This window comes from Xenopus laevis, chromosome 4S, assembly GCF_017654675.1.
Source record: "Xenopus laevis strain J_2021 chromosome 4S, Xenopus_laevis_v10.1, whole genome shotgun sequence".
Lineage (NCBI taxonomy): Eukaryota > Metazoa > Chordata > Amphibia > Anura > Pipidae > Xenopus > Xenopus laevis.
The window spans coordinates 91710791-91735370 of NC_054378.1; the positions used below are offsets into that span (position 1 = coordinate 91710791).

The 24580-nt window shown below is 38.3% G+C and overlaps 1 protein-coding gene across 2 annotated transcripts in view; it reads left to right on the forward strand.

Annotated features, from left to right (window-relative positions):
- The window catches only part of kcnt2.S (potassium channel, sodium activated subfamily T, member 2 S homeolog), a 209442-nt gene that overhangs the window by 162047 nt on the left and 22815 nt on the right, over positions 1-24580 (forward strand). Inside the window, exons 22-27 of one of the 2 annotated variants that reach the window (XM_041561573.1) lie at positions 5074-5185; positions 6028-6129; positions 8306-8389; positions 11491-11619; positions 13529-13549; positions 16034-16340. In XM_041561573.1, the coding sequence (XP_041417507.1) occupies positions 5074-5185; positions 6028-6129; positions 8306-8389; positions 11491-11619; positions 13529-13549; positions 16034-16340 (755 nt within the window). The remainder of the gene's footprint in view (positions 1-5073; positions 5186-6027; positions 6130-8305; positions 8390-11490; positions 11620-13528; positions 13550-16033; positions 16341-24580) is intronic. The other variant, XM_041561574.1, reaches the window with a different exon arrangement.

Here is a 24580-nt window from a genome sequence, read left to right on the forward strand (position 1 = left end):
ACCACCCTCTTTGCGAAAGACCACCTACACTGCTTTTAATGAAAGTTCTGCTGTTCCAGTATCATGGGTTGGACTCTGGTTCTTTCATCTTTTATATGTAAAAGAAAATCCCCCACTATCTCTCTATCATGTCCTCTAATGTACTTGTAAAGAGGAATCATGTTGCAAGCACCTTTTCTTAAGAATAAACAACACCAACCTCGACAATCTTTCCTCATAGATCTTCCATTCCTATTACCAGATTTCTCTGGGAGGTGCCATTTAAGGACTATTTCTTAGCCCTATGTGGACTGGCAGCCAACAGGAAGCTCAATTTGGCCATAAATCTATTTTTTATACAACCAAAAAGTCAGGAATTCAAAAATAAGCACCTGTTTTGAGGCCACTGTGAGCAAAATCCAAGATGTTGGTGAGCAACATGTTGCTCTCAAGCTACTGGTTGGGGATCACTGGTATAGAGGCTAATTTACTGAGAACTAGGAATCAAGTGCACTAAGGGAGTAAAAGTGCACTACTTAGTGGTCATTTAAAAAACAATTGGGTAGCCCACCCACTGGTACTGTATGCTTTAGAAGTGTGCTGCTTTTAATGTACCTCCAACACTATTAGAATAGGGACAACTCCCGACCACTCCCAGTAAAGTATGTATTTCCTGTGATTCTTCTAACTCAGGTGGGTCTCCGCTATACTGCTGGAGAAATAATCATTCACCCAGAATATCTATCAACTGACAGATTCTGCAAACAACTGAAGTATCAGGGTTTTTTTTCCAGAACAAACTAACTTTTGAGTGAATACATGCATACACATTATGGTTTGAAAAGCACAACATCAGTAAATAGTTCAAATACCTTCTCAGTCAGCTGTAATTCATCCAATTGTGAATATGGTCATCTATCCACACCAGAGGTAGTATTGCCTGCCTTAGTGAATCAAACCCCAGTGTTAGGTGAAGCTCACAGCAGTCCCTCATCCCTCCCCAAGAATCTATATCTCTATCCCTGACCTCAAAAGCTTGAGTCCCTAAACTGGCCTTGTCACTGCAAGTTACTAACCCAACTAGCCTCCTTGTTGGAGCCTCTGGCTGGTCTGCTAACCACCCTAATCCTGTCTTTTACTCCTCGAGTGAGCTTTTACATAACTAGTCTGGCACTTACTAGGCCTACATCTGCCTAGGCCCAGTCCTGCACACCTTCCAGTAAAGTGAAATCCCAAGAAAAAGAAAGCACACATGTGTGCTACCACTTTCTTACTACAGGTATGGGACCTGTTATCCAGAATGCTCGGGACCTGAGGTTTTCCGGATAATGGATCTTTCCGTAATTTGGGTCTTCATGCCTTAAGTCTACTAGAAATTAATGAAAATAAACCCAATAGGCTGGTTTTGCTTCCAATAAGGACTAATTATATCTTAGTTGGGATCAAGTACAAGCTACAGTTTTATTATTACAGAGAAAAAGGAAATAATTTAAAAAAATTTGGATTGTTTGGATAAAATGGAGTCTCTGGGAGACATATATATATATATATATATATATATATATATATATATATATATATATATATATATATATATATACTGTATCTATCTATCTATCTATCTATCTATATATATATACACAGTAAAAGTTTCCAGACCAGCACTCCCTTTTGGTGAAAATCAACAATCTTTTATTGTGACATGGTATCTTATTCCAACGTTTCGATCCCAATAGGGATCTTTTTCAAGGAAGATCCACAGTGCTAACAATCAAAATCTTAAATACCCTAGTGCTACACAACAAACCAATCCATACCCTGGTGTCTCTTAATTGGTTAATTAATTAAAATTTGAATCAGTGATAGCATTTAAAATCATTTGTATATGTGCAAAACATCATCTTTTAAAAACGTATATGTGTAATTTACACTTTAATCCTGTGTTTCATATAAATATATAAATATATAAAATCTTACTGTTTAAATATTTTCGTGTCAGTGTGAATTTTTTATCAACATATAAAAATAACATTAAACTGTAAAACCTTAGTGTTTCCACAAGGTGTCATCAGTGCATTCTATTAGAGTTCGTGTTACAGTGTCCAAAGTGTCCATTAGTCATAAATCCTAAAAAGAGAAAGATAAATTTGTAACAATTAAAAACATTACTGTAACAACCACATAGGAATCTAGGCATCATTTTTGTATCCACTGAAAAGTTTCCAACTGTACACAGTATATATACACAGTATTAGTAAAATAAGCCTATTTTGCTTTCAAAGGCAGTTTAATTGCTGAGCATAGCATGGCTTCTAATTTGACATTTGCAAAAAAATTATCAAATTCTTGACCCACTGGCTACTCTTTTACACTGACATAAGGTGTAGAAGGGAAATTCACTGGTGGGACAGACTATCTGAAATCTTTGCTTCTGTCAGGAGAAAAGGGACTGTGTGTGACTGATGTTTAAAAAACTTCTCTGACCTCTGTTTCCACCAGGCTATGATGTAGACAGCTGTTTACCTTCTGCTGTCCTTTACCAATGATGTATGAGTATTTCACTAGAAGGAACTGAAGGTAGCAGGAGGTCAGGCATAAGATCAGCTTGCCTCTTTACTGTCATTATAGGAAAGTTGGTATTTACAGGCAGAGTCAAACATTTACACTTGACTTGTACTTGGTAAAACATTCAGGTAAAAGTTGATTTACCCACCAGTTAAAATTAAAGACTGATGACATTTTTATTTTGTTGTTAAAATTGAATATTAATGTTTAAATATTCTCTCTTGGTCAGGTATGTTCAGGTATGTCATATGGTACTTAGTAACTTCACTTTTTGTTCTGGAGCCACTCTAAGATTACTTTGGCCTTAGGTTACCTCTTACACGGGAGGAGTTCAACTACTATATCATATATTTCTACATATTCTTGTACATATTCTATATTTACTAATCACTTAAAATTATCATGGAGTAGTTCTTGTTATTAATAGCCTGTTAAAGAATATGTTTTGCCTAGTATCTAGGAGGAACACTAACACATCAATACATTTTAAAGCCTATGGAGAACCCATCACGCTAAACACTAAGTTTTCATTTTTTCCAAAATGAAAAAGACAAATATGCAACTTGACATCTAGGGGCAGATGTATCAAGGGTAGAATATCGAGGGTTAATTAACCCTTGATATTCGACTGCCGAATTAAAATCCTTCGACTACGAATATCGAAGTTGAAGGATTTTGCGCAATTCCTTCAATCGAACGATCTAAGGAATATTCGAACGATTCGAAGCATTTTAATCCATCGATCGAAGGATTATCCTTCGATCAGAAAAACCTTTGAAAGCCTATGGGGACCTAGAGGGTCGAAGAAATTTTTAAAGAGACAGTACTTTGATTATCGAATGGTCGACTATTTGAACGATTTTTAGTTTAAATCATTCGATTCGAAGTCGAAGGTCGTAGTCGAAGGTCGAAGTAGCCAAAAAAAACATTCGAAAATCGAATTTTTTTTCCTGTATTTTCTTCTATTCCTTCACCGAGTTTAGTGAATGGGCCCCCTGGTGTTGCCATGCAGTCGAAGCGCATAAAAGTGAGTTGATGCATTCTAATAGGCAGAAAATAACAAAAAAAAAAGCACATAGGCATTATGTTTACCCATATGAAGCAACCCATAGCAACCAAAAAGCTTTTCTTCCTGTTTTGTGATTGAAAATGTTTCTATTGTTTATCAAGTTAAATAAGCAGGATTTTTAAGATCAAAGCAGAACAATGAGGCACACCAATACAACTTGTAGGAAAAATGCCTAATAGGAAAATGAAGAGTAAATATGATTGATGAAGCCATCTAAATTGTTCAACAGATTAAAATAAGTAAATTAAAATCTAATCATATAACCAAGCAACCAAACTAACAAACCACCAAACAGAGCTCAGCAAATTGGCAAGGGCTGTAAACAAAGAAAATATATAAACAAATCCATTGAACCAGCAAAGATTAGCTTATAAATGTAACAAGCCCAACTTGGGTGTTTTGAAGCTATAGTCAATTTGATCACAGAATAATGACTAAGTTTCAGTTTGAGATATGGTTCTGCGGATTTAATCCTTATTGCTTCTTGCCAGCAGAGTTAGTTTAGGAGAGACAGAATGTCTGCAGGTGAAGGAATGGACTTGGACAGCCAAACAAAAGTTTCAGTAGCAGCTGTAAACATCAAAAGTAGACTTAGCAATGAGTCACTCTGGGATTTGGGTTGCCCCTTCCTGGGTCCTGGAAAATCCAGATGTAGGAGTGCAAATTTAGGGTTAAGTTTAATGTTGAGCTTTAGGATCAAAAACTTTTCCAAGGATACCCATACCTTGCACACTTTTAGACAACACCATAAGTAGTGAAATAAGTCCACATCTAGTTAGGTACCTTTCGGACAGAATGTCTGAGAACCCACACCTAAACACTTTTTTTTTTGTTACAAAGTTATGATCAAAATATTGATAAGCCACCATACCACATCAAGGTAAAACCCCACATGGTGGTCCCTAACTTATTTACCTCTAATCATAGTAAAAAAAAAAAAAAATTTACCTCTCTGTTTAGTAACAATTCTTTGTATAAACATCTCCTGTGCCTTGATTTCAAACTGTGTACTAAATCCAACCCCGCCAACTGCTGAGTGGCTTTTAAGAGGGAGAGACTGCCTAAACCAACGCCTCTTTTTAGAAAAAAGAAGAAAAGCAGGAAAGAAGGAGTAGAGTGGTGTAATGAAAAACAAAGTAGAGTGATATGTGCATTTGCGCAATAGTATGTGTATACATGTATATATTTTCTAAAATGGGCGTTGGTTTAGGCAGTCTCTCCCTCTTAAAAGCAATATGCACCCACACCCCCCCCACATTTTTGTAGATAATAGTATTGTCATGAGAATGATTAAGCTATGTATGTCTGTCTGTCTATCCTTCTTCCTTTGCAGTATTTATATCAACACTTTGAAGGGGAATATATTTCACTATATTTACCTTTATTGAAACAATGGAATGAATATTGGGAAAGAAATGCTCTTGAAAGAACATTGCTTGAAATATTCTCTTATGGTTTAGGTTATTTTCAAGTCTCAGCATCATTACTGAGCTAACCCATCCAGCCAACATGAGGTTCATGCAATTCAGGGCCAAGGACTGTTACTCATTAGCACTTTCCAAGCTGGAGAAGGTATGTGGGGTTTTAAAAACAACTTTAATTTGCTGTCATTACAAAATGTCTATTTTTGTCTATCCTTTTCAATAATAATTGGAAACCAGGCAAATAAAAAAAAAAAGTTAATACTGTCAATAATATAAATACATTATTTAAAAATGTTCACAGTCGATAAATAGGATTTATATTTAAATTTATTTTACTGAAAAGGATAATAAAGACTCATGATATTATGGTTCAGATTGACTTCCATATTTCCCACAGGCTATAGTCATTTATGAGATATGAGATACATTTTCTCCTTGAAGGGAATTTGTCCCATATCACCTTATGTGCCCACAATATTTCCTTCTAGGTATGCCAGTGGGAGTTATACATCTGCTTGGATAGTAATAAAAGAGCACAGTTAACTTTAAACTATTATAAAAGAATTTGGCTTGACTGATCCTAACATATCTTGTTGAGGCCACAAATATGTACATTAGCAGAGCATTTCATGTGATATTCAATAACCATGAAAATAGAACCATAATCTGGTTTAAGATAGTGTCTACATCTACTGAGTTTTTCAATGAAGTAAGGTTGTATTGAATATAATTCAGTAAAGCAGGAATAAGCATCGTTCAGTATTCCTGATTTAGCTTCAAGTCAAAGCATTCTATAGACAGTCAACTGATTGAGGAATGCTGCAAGTTGTAATCATTCCAACACTGGTAGGGACACACACACATATATATATTATTACATGAAAGCATTTAAACCACACATACTTGAGTAGGTAAATCTGTTAGTTGGATCTTATCCACTGTTCTTCTAGGTCAGTAGGTTAATTCAAATATTACTTTTGCATATTTCAGAAAGAGCGAGAAAGAGGTTCTAACCTGGCATTCATGTTCCGCCTGCCTTTTGCTGCCGGGAGAGTATTCAGCATCAGCATGCTAGACACTTTGCTGTATCAGGTAAATGTGAAATAGACCAAAGACTTGTGAGTAGTAAAGATCACAAAAATAGACTTGAAATAAAATTCACAAAAATTGACATGAAACATTGGGCTAATCGCCAGCTTCAATGGTGTCACTGCAACTTGATCTATTGCATGTAAACAAATGTTCTATAGCCCAAAGAAGCATATTTTGAAATGATGTACTTGGTAATAGCCACCATGGTCACTTTCTATTTCCAAAAGTATCACTAGCATCTACTAGCATTAGTGCACATTTTCTCTGATATAATATTATTCTGTTTGTTGCCATTTAAGGTAGAGTGCATTTGCTCATCCTTTTGCACTCTATAAAAAAGCTTTACTATGCCTGCATTTAAATGAAATGTAAGTTCTATATGCCACGAGATTGCTGAAGTATACAGTTTACAGCTAATAAGTCCATTAACTAGAATCTAGCACTAAACTTATATTTTATATATATATATATATATATATATATATATATATATACAGTATATAAAATATATATATTAATTATGAATTTGTAAAGTATCTGATATATTTAACTGTAGTTCCTTTTTGGATCTACATTAATAAAGATGCAAATGATATTAATTGTAATGCTCTAAAGACAATTTTATAGATTTGCCTCCTTTGTTTAAAACATTCTCAAGTTTAATAGACTACTGGAGCATAATTTTTAGTTTTCATCCAAAATAAGGCATCTTCAGTAACATAACTATATACAGGTATGGGATTCGTAATGCGGAAACCTGTTATTCAGAATGCTCTGAATTATAAGAAGGCCATCTCCCATAGACTATATTTTAATCAAATATTTCAAAGTCTATAAACGACACATTTTTTTGATGTGTAACAATTTTTTTTTTCACTTCAATTTATTTTTTTACCCATTGAAGTCTATGGACGTCTTCGCAGGTAAACCAGGCAAAACGTTTCACTCCTCACTATTAGTAGACTAAGGAGCAGATTTATCAAGGGTCGAATTTCAAAGTAATGGGAGTTTTTTTGAACTCCCATAACTTGGAAATTCAAATTAAAAAAGAGCAATTGAAATTTATCAAAAAATCTAAGGTTTTTTTTTTGCCCAAATAGGTCAAATTCCAAAATAAACCTGAGATTGTCCACCAATTGCCTCCAAATAGATTCTATGAGGTCCCCCATAGGCTAAAACAGCAATTCGGAAAATTTTAAATGGCAAATGGTCAAAGTCGTATTGACAGTACGTGATCAATTTCGATTTTCAATTTTTTTTCAAATCGAATTTGGCTATCCCCTAGTCGAAGTACACAAAAATTAGTCCGGAATTTGAATTTTTTAAATCAGAATTTTCACTTCGACCTTTGATATATCTGCCCCTTAAAGTATGGTGATCAAAATTATGGAAAGATCCATTATCTGGAAAAGCCTAGATTGCAAGCATTCTGGATAACAGATCCCATACCGGTTTTATATAATTACTGCTACCAACCTCTATTTCATGTAAATTACTATAGTAACTTTAGGGTCAAACCCTTGATTCAGCAAGGATTGAAACGCTCTATGCTGTATTTTAAGTAAGGTTGCATAAATAGTAACATAATAACCTAGTAAGTTAGGTTGAAGTTATGTCCTTTAACCTGCCTAACTGCTAGTTGATCCAGAGGAAGGCAAAAAAACTAATTTGAAGCCTCTTCAATTTGCCTGACTCCAAGATGTAATCAGACAGTGCCTGGATCAACTTGTACTATGGGCGGAGTCATGTAAATCACTCCTTTATGTCCCTGTGACCAACTATACATCCAGAACTTCTGGTTTTATAGCACAGATACAGTCTAATAGTTCAGAGAGATTATTATATGATCCTTACTTTCCTCATTGCTGAGATTTTTCATACCTTTTACCAGCTTAGTTGCCCTTCTTTGGACCCTCTCCAATTCAATATGGGGCCTTACCAAACCTCTGTACAGTGGAACAATAATGCCCTCCTTCCACAAATCTATACTTAAACATTTGTTTTATATAATCATAATCCGCATCCATATTGTGAATCAAGATATGAGTTAATGTCTACTTGTACTGTACAACTTGGCAATGATTATATTACTAATTACTAATAATAGTAATAAAAGTTATTTCCTTTGCATGGTATTACATTTTTATCTGCACTAACAACTGCTTTAATATCCTAGTCCTTTGTGAAAGATTACATGATCTCAATTACAAGACTTCTTCTGGGCTTGGACACCACACCAGGGTCTGGATTTCTTTGTTCTGTAAGTCTAACATTATACAGCTAAAAATCTAATTTGAGCACTCTATATTAAGGTTTGAAAAGAAAGAAATGTTTCCATTGTGAAGATTAAATCAACCTAAAAGAATATTAATAAATCTGTTTTGTATTTCCAAATTTGCAGGCAGCATTTCAAGATAAACTTCCACACAATACAAGGAAATCAATAGGTTTTATTACACATCAGAAAGCATTAAAAATTGCAGGGCACCATCAGTAGGTAGACTCCCTCAGGAGCTGAACATTTGTTCAAGCTACATTAGCACTGTAAGAGTGAAAGCATCCTTTTGAAAAGCTGCCAGCAATGTTATTGTTTTTGTTACCTCTCGGGTCAAAGACTGTTCATCTACAGCTAGAGCGCACCTGTGACTGCTGACTTTTGTGACCCAATGTTACTGTCAGATATCTTTTTTGTCAATCCTGTCTGGAAGCACATTTGACATCCTGGCAGCTTGTTCTAAACCAAGTGACTAAAATGTGCTTTGAACATATGATGAAATGTGGATCACAGTTACAAAAATCTTTAAAAAATGATTTTACCTTTATTCATTTTCTGTTGGTTTTATCATGTAGAGGGAAATCAGTACAATATTTGCATTTGATAGGTGGATATTAGGCTGTGGAGTACAGTAAATATGTTGTTTATGTAGTTGTAGCTCTATCTCAACCTGACCACATGAAAGTATTCATTTGAAATAGAATAAGCAATTTAAACAAATACCTGTGCACCCTATTTGACAAAATTTGGCAAAATCATCACACTGGATAGACAAATGCAAGCTAGTTAACACGTAATGCACTATGAGACTAAGTAAAAAGTATGTGTATATTATGAAAACCTCTTGCCCCTAATGTGACGTTAGTCCAAACCAAAGAATATTGAGGCACATTTAGGCCCATAAATCTTTGTACAAAGACAACTATTTTTCTAATTTTGGTCCTGTACATTACCACAATGAATTTTAAATAAAACAACTCAGATGCAGTTGAACTGCAGAATTTAAGCTTTAATTCAGTGGGTTGAACAAAAAGATTGCATAACAATGTGAGGAACTAAAACCTTCATTTCAGAAGCTCAAAAGCAATTGGACAATTGACTATTTCATGGGCAGGTGTGGGCAGTTCCTTCTTTGTTTCATTATCAATGAAGCAGATAAAAACCCTGGAGTTGATTTGAGTGGGGGGGAGCTTGTATGTGGAAGATTTTGCTGTGAACAGACAACATGCACTCAAAGGAGCTCTCCATGCAGGTGAAACAAGCCATCCTTAAGCTGCAACAATAGAAAAAACCCATCTGAGAAATTGCTACAATATTAGAGTGGCAAAATTAACAGTTTCTTACATCCTGAGAAAGAAAGAAAGCACTGGTGAACTCAGCAACACAAAAAGACCTGGATGTTCACGGAAGACAACAGTGGTGAATGATCGCAGAATCATTTCCATGGTGAAGAGAAACCCCTTCACAACAAGCCAAACAAGCGAACAACACTCTCCAGGAGGTAGGTGTATCGATATCCAAGTCTACCATAAAGAGAAGACTGCATGAAAGTAAATACAAAGGGTGCACTGCAAGGTCCACTCCTCATAAGCATCAAGAATAGAATAGTTAGATTGGACCTTGCTAAAAAAACATCTAAAAAAGCCAACACAATTCTGGAAAAACATTCTTTGGACAGATGAAACCAAGATCAACCTCTACCAGAATGATGGCAAGAAAAATGTTTGGAGAAGGCGTGGTCCAAAAAACAATGTTTTCTTCAGCACACCACTTACTGTTTCAGGGTGCATCCACTCCCAAGCTGCCTCCAAGTCAGCCAAATTCCTTATCTTGAATAATAGGATATGAAGCACATTTAAAACATTTTATTCCAGCGGAATTCACACACAAGCTTTCGGGGGAAAACCCCTTCCTCAGGTGAGAAGGCATGGAACAGCTCATGATCCAAAGCATACCACATCATCTATAAAACATGGCAGAGACAGTATGATGGCTTGTGCATGCATGGTTGCCAGTGGCACTGGGACACTAGAGTTTATCCATGATGTGACACAGGACAGAAGCAGCCAAATGAATTCTCAGGTGTTCAGAGACACTGTCTGCTCAAATCTAGCTAAATGCAGTCAAATTGATTGGGAGGCGTTTCATAATACAGATGGACAATGACCCAAATCATACAGCCAAAGCAACCCAGGAGATTATTAAAGCAAAGAAGTGGAATATTCTTAAATGGCCAAGTCAGTCACCTGATCTGAACCCAATTGAGCAGCATTTCACTTGTTGAAGACTACATTTCTGAAAGAAAGACCCACAAATAAAGAGCAACTGAAAGCCGCTGCAGTAAAGGCCTGGCATCTGGTGATGTCCATGAGTTCAAGACTTCAGGCTCTAATTGCCAGCAAAGGGTTTTCAATCAAGTATTAGAAATTAACATTTTATATTCGGTTTTTTAATTTGTCCAATTGCTTTTGAGCCCCTGAAATGAAGTGATTGTGTTAAAAAAAGGATTTAGTCCCTCACATTTTTATGCAATCTTTTTTTCAACCCACTAAAATAAAGCTAAACGTCTGCAGTTCAACTGCATCTGAATTGTTTCATTTAAAATTCATTGTGGTAATGTACAGAACCAAAATTAGAAAAAAGTTTTCTCTGTCCAAAGATTTATGGGCCTAACTATACATGGAAAGAAGATCAATAATCATAGAAAGTGAATGAATATACACGGTGTACTTTGGTGTCAGCGACCCATATTCAACCCCAGTTTGATATATATAAGTGATGATGAGTGAAACTGTCCCATTACACTTGCCTGTAAAAACTGCAGAAAAATTTACATTTCAGCAAATGCGGTGGAGTCGATTATAATTATTACAATAATGCAATAGATTTTCATTTTCATATTTTGGGGACAAGAATGATGACTGTGTGATTCATCCTTCATCTTTATTTCTTAATGCCTTTTCCTCCTAGCTAATTTGACATTAGTTATTGACTGCTACAAAGATATTGTAATATTTGTCGGGAATATCTTTATTGTTGCATAATTTATAAATTTTACCATTCACTATTCTGTGTTTCGATTGTAGATGAAAATTACAGAGGATGATCTGTGGATTAGGACATATGGAAGACTCTACCAAAAGCTCTGTTCTTCATCTGGAGACATTCCAATTGGAATATACAGAACAGAATGCCAGAAACTTACCACATCTGAGGTTGGTTGCTTCGACTATTTAATTTGGGAATGCAAATGCAATAAAAGGGGTAATATAATTTAAGGTATTAGCTTATTTTCTAATAATTCAAATGAACCAATGGTAGGTAGCATTTATTGGTTCCCAATCTCATTTGTATAGTATTATCCCGTTGGAATTGTATTACCAAGTACAGTAGGTCAAAATAGTTTTAGGTCGTGGAACATGATTGTAATGATGGTTTTCATTTTTTAATAGGCTTGCATTTCATGGCTGTCATGCTGGGAAATTTTAGAAGGAAGATAAAAAGTGGTTCAAATTGCAACTAATGCATCTTCTTTTTATACTACAATTTGTTGTGTAAAAATACATGTAGATATAAAGCAACATTTTGTATTAATAAAGGTGGGCAACTTTTGTACTCACACAGAACCTGACACTTTTGGAAAAGACAAGAGTTGGGTTCACTGCTTTTTTACAGTTATGGATTCTCGGTGTCACTTTTATAAATGGTATATAGGATCTTTTAGATACAGAATTTACACACAATAGAAAATGCTGCATACTAAGTGCTGTTTTACATATGACATACAATTCGTAGCATTTTTGTATGTTTTTGCGCCATATCATTCAGATTTTAGCTTTATAAATAGGTCTCTTACTTTCAGGACAATAAAATCAGATGGAGTACAGGTGACCATACATGGGCCAATTAAAACTGGGTGAGTCTGCAGCTTATTGGCCCATGTATGGGGCCCTCCAACGGTTTAAAAATTTCAGGACCATAATTACTGTCATCCTCAAGGTTAGCATATTAGATCCTGGTTTGGTTTACACCTTAAAACTCAAATACACCTCTTGTTTGTGATCCTACAAGTGTGGATCTTTGGTGACCATCCATATTCACCAGTAGTATGCAATAAACCCATCAAAGTATGACTTACAGGATTGCTGCTGTGATTGTGGATGGTTTAGTGCAGCAACCCTCTCCCCTTCAGCTTCATACAGCCCTTTACTATTTAAATCTGCTTTGTAATGTCATTTATATACTATAGATACTTTTACTAGAGAATGTGTGTTCTGTCTAATAAGTATTAACACTTTTGTAAATTTCAATTAAACATTATATAAAGTATTTTCTATAATACTTAATGGCTCATTTACAAAGTGGGCCAGGATGCAAAATAAATGGCACTATCTCTACCTTGCTGTGCTCAGTGCCCATATACTTAGGTCTGTGGTTATCCCAAAGAACACATGCCTATACCTCCTGATGCATACAGTGTTGCCTATCTGCAGCATTGCTGTATTCATGAGGTTTGCGCCGGTAGAGGCACATAGGTGTCCCCTATCCCTCCCCTAATGTGCAGATTATTAGGATGAGCAAGTTTGGAAGCATCAGAGCCTTGCCTGTGTCAGGTACTAATCATCGGACTGCCTTGTGCTCAACATTACTGTGCTCTCAGCTGGATTTCTATTTCCACGCAAGGTGCAAAGCGCAGCAAATTTCCTAGTTTTAAGTGGAAACTAAATTACATAATGCACAGGTACTGGGCTATTATATACTTCCTATGGCTCCCAATAACTATCTGTTCAGCGTGAATATATTTCACTTTTTATAACCCATACAAACCAATATAGAGATATTTGACTGAAAAAAGACCAAAGACAAGTTTATGTGTATGGCCAATGTAATTTTTTTAAATATTTTGTTCATTGGTTATGTGTACTTGACAACATTCTGTGTTTCATTGTTTTTTGATCTTTTTTTTTTTTGTTAATTAATTAATATTGTCCTCTATATGTGTATTTCATTAATAAATGTGTTTCCGTGATTCATTCAATTACGTATGATTACAACTATTTTCATGTTTCTCGGTCTGCTCAATGTTGTTTAATCCTATTTTGTCTGTTTTCTTTCCTTTGTCAGTCTCGGGAAATGGCTTCCCAAGTAAGTTTGTGTTAATTTCCATTTGTTAAGTGCTCCTGTTGAGTTGTCTGTAGAACACAAGCGGGGGAATGTAATAAATAAAACCAATTTGCAAAAATAAGAATAAAAATTTGTATTTCGCAATGTAATAGTCTTCTTTAAACTGTTATTGCACTGCGAATTGTAATTGCGCATTGCAAATTTTAATTGCGCAATGAAAACTTTTAAGACGTGCTTAAAGGTGTCAATCTTCTGAAGCAAACATATATAGATATACCATGACCTGGATAAATGAGAATCTTCACAAACAATATCAATTATAGTTATAATGGCTCTGGGTTATACAGGGCCCCTCCTCTTCTGTTTAAGTGTCGGCATGCCTTCACATTATCTTGTAATATGAATATAGACAAATGCAGAGTTAGAAATGTGAATACTGGTGTCCCAATTTTTGTGTACATCAGTAAACAATTTGTTGGCAGAAGTGGTGTAATTTTAGAATAAGCTATACATTTATATTTTATTGTTAGAATTCTTTGGAAATAATTTTCTCTGCTTGTTGAATGTGCTACTCACACTTATAGTGGGGAAAGATTCTTGTGACACTCGTCTCTGATGGGTGGTTAATATGGCATTTGTTTAAGAAACATACGCATTGCACAATATTAAACTCATCATCTTCCTGCAATTTTCTGCCTCAAAAGAACATTTCGGGAAGACTGGAAATTTTCCTTACAGCCAGAAAGCTACAATTTTAAATTCAGTGGAGCTTATTTATCATGGCTGGATCTGAGACACTATCTCCTACTCTGTGGGTGGTACAGAGTGATTGACCCCAGCAGTTATGTGCATTGTTGTCTTGTGCTGACTATACATATTACAGCCTGGAACACAGAAAATGATGCTTTCTGTACAAGTATACCAAGCACAGAGTCAGTGCTCAGTGATCATCTATTTGCACTTTTCTATTCAGTCTGAATATGTTTTGAAGAATTTGTTCTACTCCAGTGCTGTCCACATTTTGACAATTAGTAGACAAACTGGCGGCTCTACCACTTGTTTCAGATCAAGATTTTATGTTAAATGGGAGCCCTAATGATCCCTTAAAAGGCTTCATCGCCTTAACAATCCCATATATCTTCAACTGGTCCACAGGCTTTCAGGTGACCAAAATATCGGTCCCTTATATCTCAGGTCATTAGGTAACTCTTAGGACATACTATACCCGTGTCATATTTTCTCAATAATGATTCATTTACTACAGTAAATATACTTCACTTCTTAAAAAAACATTTTGTAAAATTCCCCAAACTGTCAGCCAGTAGCATTCAGATTCCCCATACAAGGTTCCGAAGTGGAATTGGCAATAGAAGTAACTATCATACTACAGTAGATCCATCCTAGTTACTTTCACTGTGAAAATGTTATCCTCAGATATAGGTCATAGTACTAGCTAGGTGCAGTTGGTGGGCCTTTTCTCTACAGATTTTGATTTTAGCATATTTTATATGATTTTAACAATTCATCTTTTTTTTACTGCCCAGAAGATGAAGGTGCTTCACTATGACTGAGCATTGTTCTTAAGCAAATGTTTATAAGCATACTGTATCCATATATTTATGTGCTGTACATTAAGAAAATACCTTAATACTCTGCTTTCTTTATTTAACAGTTCTTGATAGTAGTATAAGAAAATCATTATTGTGCATTGGGTCCAGTGAATTTCTGGTTTTATTCACTGAAAACAGAAGAAGCACTATGGTGTGGGCAATCTATGTCTACAGCCATCATAATTAAAGTAGAAGGAAAGGTTAAAACGAAGTAAGCCTTATCAGAAAGGTCCATCTAAATATACCAGTAAACCCCCAAAGTAGTGCTGCTCTGAGTCCCCTGTCAAAAGAAACACTGCATTTCTTTCCTTCTATTGTGTACACATGGGCTTCTGTATCAGACTTCCTGCCTTTAGCTTAAACCTCTTTGCCCTGGGCGTGAGCATGCTGTTTGCTCCTCTTCCCCACCCCTCCCTTCTCTACTGTAATCTGAGCCCAGAGCAGGGAGAGATCAAGGCAGGAAGTGATGTCACACCACATTCATAATGCAGCTCCTATCCTAAACAAACAGAGAGTTTCGAGAGCTTTTTACTCAGGTATGGTAAAACATTCTACAGAATAAATATAGCATTCAAGCTTGCACTATTGCAGCTAATCTATTGGCAATAAAATGCCTCCGTAGCTTTCCTTCTCCTTTAAGTTGTTCAAGTTGCTTTCAGGAGATTTAAGTAACTGAATTCATGGAGCAAAGAACTTCATGAATGATTGCAACCAGATCTACAACTGACTGTAATTATTTGTCCAAACATATGATGGTGATGATGATGATGCACCATTAGAACAGTTTTAGAATGAAAATATGTCTATAATATATTTTATATGTGCAATATAAAGAATTATCTATTATATAGCAATTACCATAAGGTGGTTCTCACCCTCTGTTGCTTTTATAAAGTCCCAGTCCCAGATTTCAATAAGTGTAGAAGAATGGGAGGACACAAAGGAGATGAAGGATCAAGCACAAAATAAGAACAACCATCGAAATTCTACATCAAGTGACCAGTCAGATCATCCATTGTTGAGACGGAAAAGCATGCAGTGGGCAAGGAGACTGAGCAGAAAAGTACCCAGACATTCCAACAAAACAGCTGAAAGAATAAGTCAGCAAAGGATGACACTATGTCGAAGGTCAGAGAGACAGGAACTTGCTGAATTGGTCAAGAACAGAATGAAGCACTTGGGTCTCTCTATAGCAGGTTATGGTATGTATGTACTTAATAAACATGTAAATTTAATAGTTCATACATTAATTACAAAAAATGGTGATATATAAGAAAAGTTAGCAAAATTTATGTAGTTCTGTTGTAAATTGATTGGAATGTTGCAACATAGACAATACATAGAAATCTATAGAATAGAAAAAATTTTTAATAAGTGTATAAATTGCCAAAACAATAACTTTTACAAAAGGATGAGCATTTCACTATTGTGTTAACAATACAATAAATGAGAACTGTGAGATTTTCCTCTAGCAAATGGCGGTGCACTCTAGTCTTACTCTTTGATAAATAATCCCAGTGTTGAAATATTCATCTCCCCTCCGGCGTAAACTCCAATTCCCACAATACCATCCACGTGTCTTTTGATTCTCCTCCTTTACAGATCAAAATAGTTGTCTCAATGGTCCATGTTGTCAGGACCAGCAGTGCAATAAATGACAAAGGCGGAAACTGTTTTAAATAACAATTACATTTACAAATATCTTAAAAATCATCAAAAGATTTTAGTAACTGCATATGAGAAAGTTGCTTTCATTTAGCAAGTTCAGAGCACTGTGATGTCCTGTGTTCTGGTCCTTAGCAGACGGGATCCCCTGGGTTTTATCTTTCTTTGCTAAGGGCCCATTGAATTGCAATTTTTTCTATGAATCGTGAAAAAGTGCTGGTTTTCCTATGTTTTTTAAAAGCTCTAAAACGCAAGTGAAAAAACTTTTATGCTAAACTGTGCAAAATAAAAGTTGCTGAGGTGCTATAGAAGTCAATGGGAGCTGCTCTGATCTTATTGGAATCAAATAGGACTCAGATTCAGATTTTTTTTCCGCTAGGAATTGTCTGAAAAATTTTCATTTTTAGAGGTTTTCAATAGGGATGTAGCGAACGTCGGAAAAAAAGTTCGCGAACATATTCGCGAACTTGCGCAAAAATGCGAGCGGTTCGCGAACGGTTCGCGAACCCCATAGACTTCAATGGGAAGGCGAACTTTAACATCTAGAAAAAGACATTTCTGGCCAGAAAAATGATTTTAAAGTTGTTTAAAGGGTGCAACGACCTGGACAGTGGCATGCCAGAGGGGGATCAAGGGCAAAAATGTATCTGAAAAATCTGCCTGTGTGTGCTTGGAAGAGATAGTGTAGGGGGAGAGCTGTTAGTGATTTCAGGGACAGATGATAGTAAGTTTGCTGGCTAGTAATCTGCTTGATACTGCTCTGTATTGGAGGGACAGAAGTCTGCAGGGATTTGAGGGACATTTTAGCTTAGGTAGCTTTGCTGGCTAGTAATCTACTGTTCTCTTTAAACAACTGCCATACGTTGACCTTGTAGGCATTGTTTGCCCAGTTTTTTTGGACGCAGCCACTGAAGCACAGTTGCCAGAAAAAATATGCCATATAAATGCTGAAAATAGTCATTTTTCGCCATACGTTGACCTTGTAGACATTGTTTGCCCAGTTTTTTTGGACGCAGCCACTGAAGCACAGTTGCCAGAAAAAATATGCCATATAAATGCTGAAAATAGTAATTTTTCGCCATACGTTGACCTTGTAGACATTGTTTGCCCAGTTTTTTTGGTTGCAGCCACTGAAGCACAGTTGCCAGAAAAAATATGCCACATAAATGCTGAAAATAGTCATTTTTTGCCATATACGTTGAGTCAACGTATGGCAAAAAATGACTATTTTCAGCATTTATATGGCATATTTTCTCTGGCCTCTGTGCTTCAGTGGCTGTGGCCAAAAAAACTGGGCAAACAATGCCTACAAGGTCAACGTCGTTGACCTTGTAGGCATTGTTTGCCCAGTTTTTTTGGCCACAGCCACTGAAGCACAGAGGCCAGAAAAAATATGCCATATAAATGCTGAAAATAGTCATTTTTTTGGTCGCAGCCACTGAAGCACAGTTGCCAGAAAAATTATGCCATATAAATGCTGAAAATATAAATTTTTTTGGTTGCAGCCACTGAAGCACAGAGGCCAGAAAAATTATGCCATATAAATGCAGAAAATATGCATTTTTTTGGTCGCAGCCACTGAAGCACAGTTGACAGAAAAATTATGCCATATAAATGCTGAAAATATAAATTTTTTTGGTTGCAGCCACTGAAGCACAGAGGCCAGAAAAATTATGCCATATAAATGCAGAAAATATGCATTTTTTTGGTCGCAGCCACTGAAGCACAGTTGCCAGAAAAATTATGCCATATAAATGCTGAAAATAGTAATTTTTTTGGTTGCAGCCACTGAAGCACAGAGGCCAGAAAAATTATGCCATATAAATGCTGAAAATATGCATTTGTTTGGTCGCAGCCACTGAAGCACAGTTGACAGAAAAATTATGCCATATAAATGCTGAAAATATAAATTTTTTTGGTTGCAGCCACTGAAGCACAGAGGCCAGAAAAATTATGTCATATAAATGCAGAAAATAGGCATTTTTTTGGTCGCAGCCACTGAAGCACAGAGGCCAGAAAAAATTAAACCAGTAGGGTTTGCACCCTAGTTTGTAACGGTGGCGGAGGGAGGAGGAGGACGCTAAAGGACAGCTGTGTGTGGAGTCATGAGGCTTGAAGAGAAGGACAGCTGCATAGAAGTCAGAACAAGTCTTCCGGCGTGCAGTAACCCTCCGAGATCCACCCCTCATTCATTTTAATAAAGGTCAGGTAATCGACACTTTTGTGACCTAGGCGAGTTCTCTTCTCAGTTACAATCCCTCCTGCTGCACTGAAGGTCCTTTCTGAGAGCACACTTGAGGCTGGGCAAGACAAGAGGTTCATGGCAAATTGTGACAGCTCTGGCCACAGATCAAGCCTGCGCACCCAGTAGTCCAGGGGTTCATCGCTCCTCAGAGTGTCGATATCTGCAGTTAATGCCAGGTAGTCCGCTACCTGCCGGTCGAGGCGTTCTTTGAGGGTGGATCCAGAAGGGTTGTGGCGCTGCCTTGGACAGAAAAACATTTGCATGTCTGACGTTACAGACTGGCCAAAGGGCTTTGTCCTTGCAGGTGTGCTCGTGGCAGGATTACTGGCACCTCTGCCCCTGGAATGTTGATGAGTTCCTGAAGTGACATCACCCTTAAAAGCATTGTACAACATGTTTTGCAGGCTGGTTTGTAAATGCCGCATCTTTTCGGACTTGTGGTATGTTGGTAACATTTCTGACACTTTATGCTTGTACCGAGGGTCTAGTAGCGTTGCGACCCAGTACAGGTCCTTCTCCTTAAGCCTCTTGATACGGGGGTCCTTCAACAGGCATGACAGCATGAAAGACCCCATTCTCACAAGGTTGGATGCAGAGCTATCCATCTCCGCTTCCTCATTATCAAGGACTGCATCATCCACGGTCTCCTCCCCCCAGCCACGTACAAGACCAGGGGTCCCCAAAAGGTCACCACTAGCCCCCTGGGAAGCCTGCTCCTGTTGGTCCTCCTCCTCCTCCTCCTCCACAAAGCCACCTTCCTCCTCTGACTCCACTTCTGGCACCTCTCCCTGCGTTGCAGCAGGTGCCTGGGTTCGTTCTGGTGATTCCGACCAGAAATCGTGCGCTTCCAGCTCCTCGTCACGCTGGTCTACAGCCTCATCTGTCACTCGTCGCACGGCACGCTCCAGGAAGAAAGCGAAGGGTATTAGGTCGCTGATGGTGCCTTCGGTGCGACTGACCATATTTGTCACCTCTTCAAAAGGTCGCATGAGCCTGCAGGCATCGCGCATAAGCACCCAGTAACGGGGGAAAAAAATCCCCAGCTGTGCAGATCCAGTCCTACCACCCAGTTCAAAAAGGTACTCGTTGACGGCCCTTTGTTGTTGCAGCAGACGTTCCAACATAAGGAGCGTTGAATTCCAGCGAGTCTGGCTGTCAGAAATCAAACGCCTGACTGGCATGTTGTAGCGCTGCTGAATGTCAGCAAGGCGTGCCATGGCTGTGTAGGAACGTCTGAAATGGGCCGACACCTTTCTGGACTGGGTGAGAACGTCCTGGAATCCTGGGTACTTGGAGACAAAACGTTGGACTATTAAATTTAACACATGTGCCATGCAGGGCACATGTGTTAAATTGCCTAGTCTCAACGCTGCCAACAGATTGCTTCCATTGTCACACACCACTTTTCCGATCTGCAGTTGGTGTGGGGTCAGCCACCGATCGGCCTGTGACTGCAGAGATGACAGGAGTACAGATCCGGTATGGTTTTTGCTTTCCAGGCACGTCATCCCCAAGACAGCGTGACAACGGCGTACCTGGCACGTCGAATAGCCTAGGGGGAGCTGGGGGTGCACAGGTGTGGAGGAGGAGAAGGAGGACCCAGCAGCAGAGTAAGAAGAAGAAGAAGACGAGGTAGAGAGCGATGGAGGAGTAGAGGTGGTGGCAGAACCGCGTGCAATCCGTGGCGGTGACACCAACTCCACTGTTGTTGTTGAGCTACCCATTCCCTGCTTCCCAGCCATTACCAAGTTCACCCAGTGGGCAGTGTAGGTGACATACCTGCCCTGACCATGCGTCAGTAGTCATATGGACCTTTGGCCCAACACTAAGTGACAGAGATGCGGTAACTTGGCTCTGCACATGTTGGTACAGGTGTGGTATTCCCTTTTTAGAAAAAAATTGCGGCTGGGTACCTTCCACTGCGGTGTCCCAATTGCTACAAATTTGCGGAAGGCCTCAGAGTCCACCAGCTGGTATGGTAAAAGCTGGCGGGCTAAGAGTGCAGACAAGCCAGCTGTCAGACGCCGGGCAAGGGGGTGACAGTCAGACATTGGCTTCTTACGCTCAAACATGGCCTTCACAGAAACTTGGCTGGTGGCAGATGACTGGGAATGGGAACAGGTGGTCAAGGTGGAAGGCGGAGTGGAGGGTGGTTCAGACGGGTCAAGGAGAGCAGAGGTAGAGCAGTAAGATGCTGGACCAGAAGGAGTGTGGCTTTTACTTTGCCTGTTGCCTTTGAGGTGTTGCTCCCAAAGTGCTTTGTGCTTGCCGCTCATGTGCCTTCGCATAGAAGTTGTACCTATGTGGCTGTTGGGCTTACCAAGGCTCAGTTTCTGACTGCACTCATTGCAAATTACAATGCTTTTGTCAGAGGCACACACATTAAAAAAATCCCACACTGCTGACTTTTTGGAAGTGTGCGATCTGGCGGTAACAGTAGAAGTTGGCGGAGTTGGCGGTATTGGCGGCAATGGCGGGTGCGTTGGCCGGCTGAACACAGGTGCCGATACATGTTGTTGCCCTACTGATCCCTGCGGGCTGTCCTCCCTGCTTCTTCTAAGTCTTATTCTCCTACTGCCTCTCTGACTCTCCGTCTCTCCATCTGAACTACCCTCCTCTTGCTCTCTTCTACTAGGCACCCACAAAACATCAATCTCCTCATCATCATTCTCCTCAGATGCATCAATTTCTTCTGACACATCACAGAAGGAAGCAGCAGCGGGGACCTCCTCCTCATCACTCATTATGTCCATCTCTATCGTGTTCTCTGCCAGAATTAAATCTGGTGTAAGGTCCTCATCTCCTTCATCTTCTTCTGGCAATAATGGTTGCGCATTACTCAGTTCAAGAAACTCATTGGAAAATAACTCCTCTGACCCCAGTGAAGAAGGGGCACCGGTGGTGGAGGAAGTGTTACGTGGGGTGGCCATAGCAGTGGAGGATGAGGAGGATGTTGTGGTAAAGTTAGAAACGGTAGAGGATGGGGTGTGCTGTGTAAGCCAGTCAACTACCTCTTCAGCATTTTGGGAGTTCAGGGTCATTGGCTTTTTAAAACTGGGCAATTTGCTAGGGCCACAGGATTGCATAGCAGCACGGCCCCTAGCACGGCCTCTGCGTGGCGGCCTGCCTTTGCCTGGCATTATTTTTAAAAAACAACAACAACAACAAAAACTCAGTTGGTTTTTCTGGAAACGATAATACACACAGCTAGATGGCGGGTTGAAGAAAACACTGTGCAAATAATGCCTACAAAGTCAACGTATACACTACTACAGCGGTGGATACGGATTACGTAAAATATATGAATGCTGCTTGAAAAAAAGTAACTCAAGTGGTTTTTCTAGAGACGATAATATTATCAATATTTAGACAAAATGTGAACAAGGTCACACAGCTCGATGGCGGGTTGAAGAAAACAGTGTGCAAATAATGCCTACAAGGTCAACGTATACACTACTACAGCGGTGGATACGGATTACGTAAAATATATGAATGCTGCTTGAAAAAAAGTAACTCAAGTGGTTTTTCTAGAGACGATAATATTATCAATATTTAGACAAAATGTGAACAAGGTCACACAGCTCGATGGCGGGTTGAAGAAAACAGTGTGCAAATAATGCCTACAAGGTCAACGTATACACTACTACAGCGGTGGATACGGATTACGTAAAATAAATGAATGCTGCTTGAAAAAAAGTAACTCAAGTGGTTTTTCTAGAGACGATAATATTATCAATATTTAGACAAAATGTGAACAAGGTCACACAGCTCGATGGCGGGTTGAAGAAAACAGTGTGCAAATAATGCCTACAAGGTCAACGTATACACTACTACAGCGGTGGATACGGATTACGTAAAATATATGAATGCTGCTTGAAAAAAAGTAACTCAAGTGGTTTTTCTAGAGACGATAATATTATCAATATTTAGACAAAATGTGAACAAGGTCACACAGCTCGATGGCGGGTTGAAGAAAACAGTGTGCAAATAATGCCTACAAGGTCAACGTATACACTACTACAGCGGTGGATACGGATTACGTAAAATATATGAATGCTGCTTGAAAAAAAGTAACTCAAGTGGTTTTTCTAGAGACGATAATATTATCAATATTTAGACAAAATGTGAACAAGGTCACACAGCTCGATGGCGGGTTGAAGAAAACAGTGTGCAAATAATGCCTACAAGGTCAACGTATACACTACTACAGCGGTGGATACGGATTACGTAAAATATATGAATGCTGCTTGAAAAAAAGTAACTCAAGTGGTTTTTCTAGAGACGATAATATTATCAATATTTAGACAAAATGTGAACAAGGTCACACAGCTCGATGGCGGGTTGAAGAAAACAGTGTGCAAATAATGCCTACAAGGCCAACGTATACACTACTACAGCGGTGGATACGGATTACGTAAAATATATGAATGCTGCTTGAAAAAAAGTAACTCAAGTGGTTTTTCTAGAGACGATAATATTATCAATATTTAGACAAAATGTGAACAAGGTCACACAGCTCGATGGCGGGTTGAAGAAAACAGTGTGCAAATAATGCCTACAAGGTCAACGTATACACTACTACAGCGGTGGATACGGATTACGTAAAATATATGAATGCTGCTTGAAAAAAAGTAACTCAAGTGGTTTTTCTAGAGACGATAATATTATCAATATTTAGACAAAATGTGAACAAGGTCACACAGCTCGATGGCGGGTTGAAGAAAACAGTGTGCAAATAATGCCTACAAGGTCAACGTATACACTACTACAGCGGTGGATACGGATTACGTAAAATATATGAATGCTGCTTGAAAAAAAGTAACTCAAGTGGTTTTTCTAGAGACGATAATATTATCAATATTTAGACAAAATGTGAACAAGGTCACACAGCTCGATGGCGGGTTGAAGAAAACAGTGTGCAAATAATGCCTACAAGGCCAACGTATACACTACTACAGCGGTGGATACGGATTACGTAAAATATATGAATGCTGCTTGAAAAAAAGTAACTCAAGTGGTTTTTCTAGAGACGATAATATTATCAATATTTAGACAAAATGTGAACAAGGTCACACAGCTCGATGGCGGGTTGAAGAAAACAGTGTGCAAATAATGCCTACAAGGTCAACGTATACACTACTACAGCGGTGGATACGGATTACGTAAAATATATGAATGCTGCTTGAAAAAAAGTAACTCAAGTGGTTTTTCTAGAGACGATAATATTATCAATATTTAGACAAAATGTGAACAAGGTCACACAGCTCGATGGCGGGTTGAAGAAAACAGTGTGCAAATAATGCCTACAAGGCCAACGTATACACTACTACAGCGGTGGATACGGATTACGTAAAATATATGAATGCTGCTTGAAAAAAGTGACTCCGGTGTTTTTTCTGGAGACGGTAATATTATGGATATTTAGACAGAATGGGAACAAGGTCACACAGCTCGATGGCGGGTTGAAGAAAACAGTGTGCAAATAATGCCTACAAGGCCAACGTATACACTACTACAGCGGTGGATACGGAT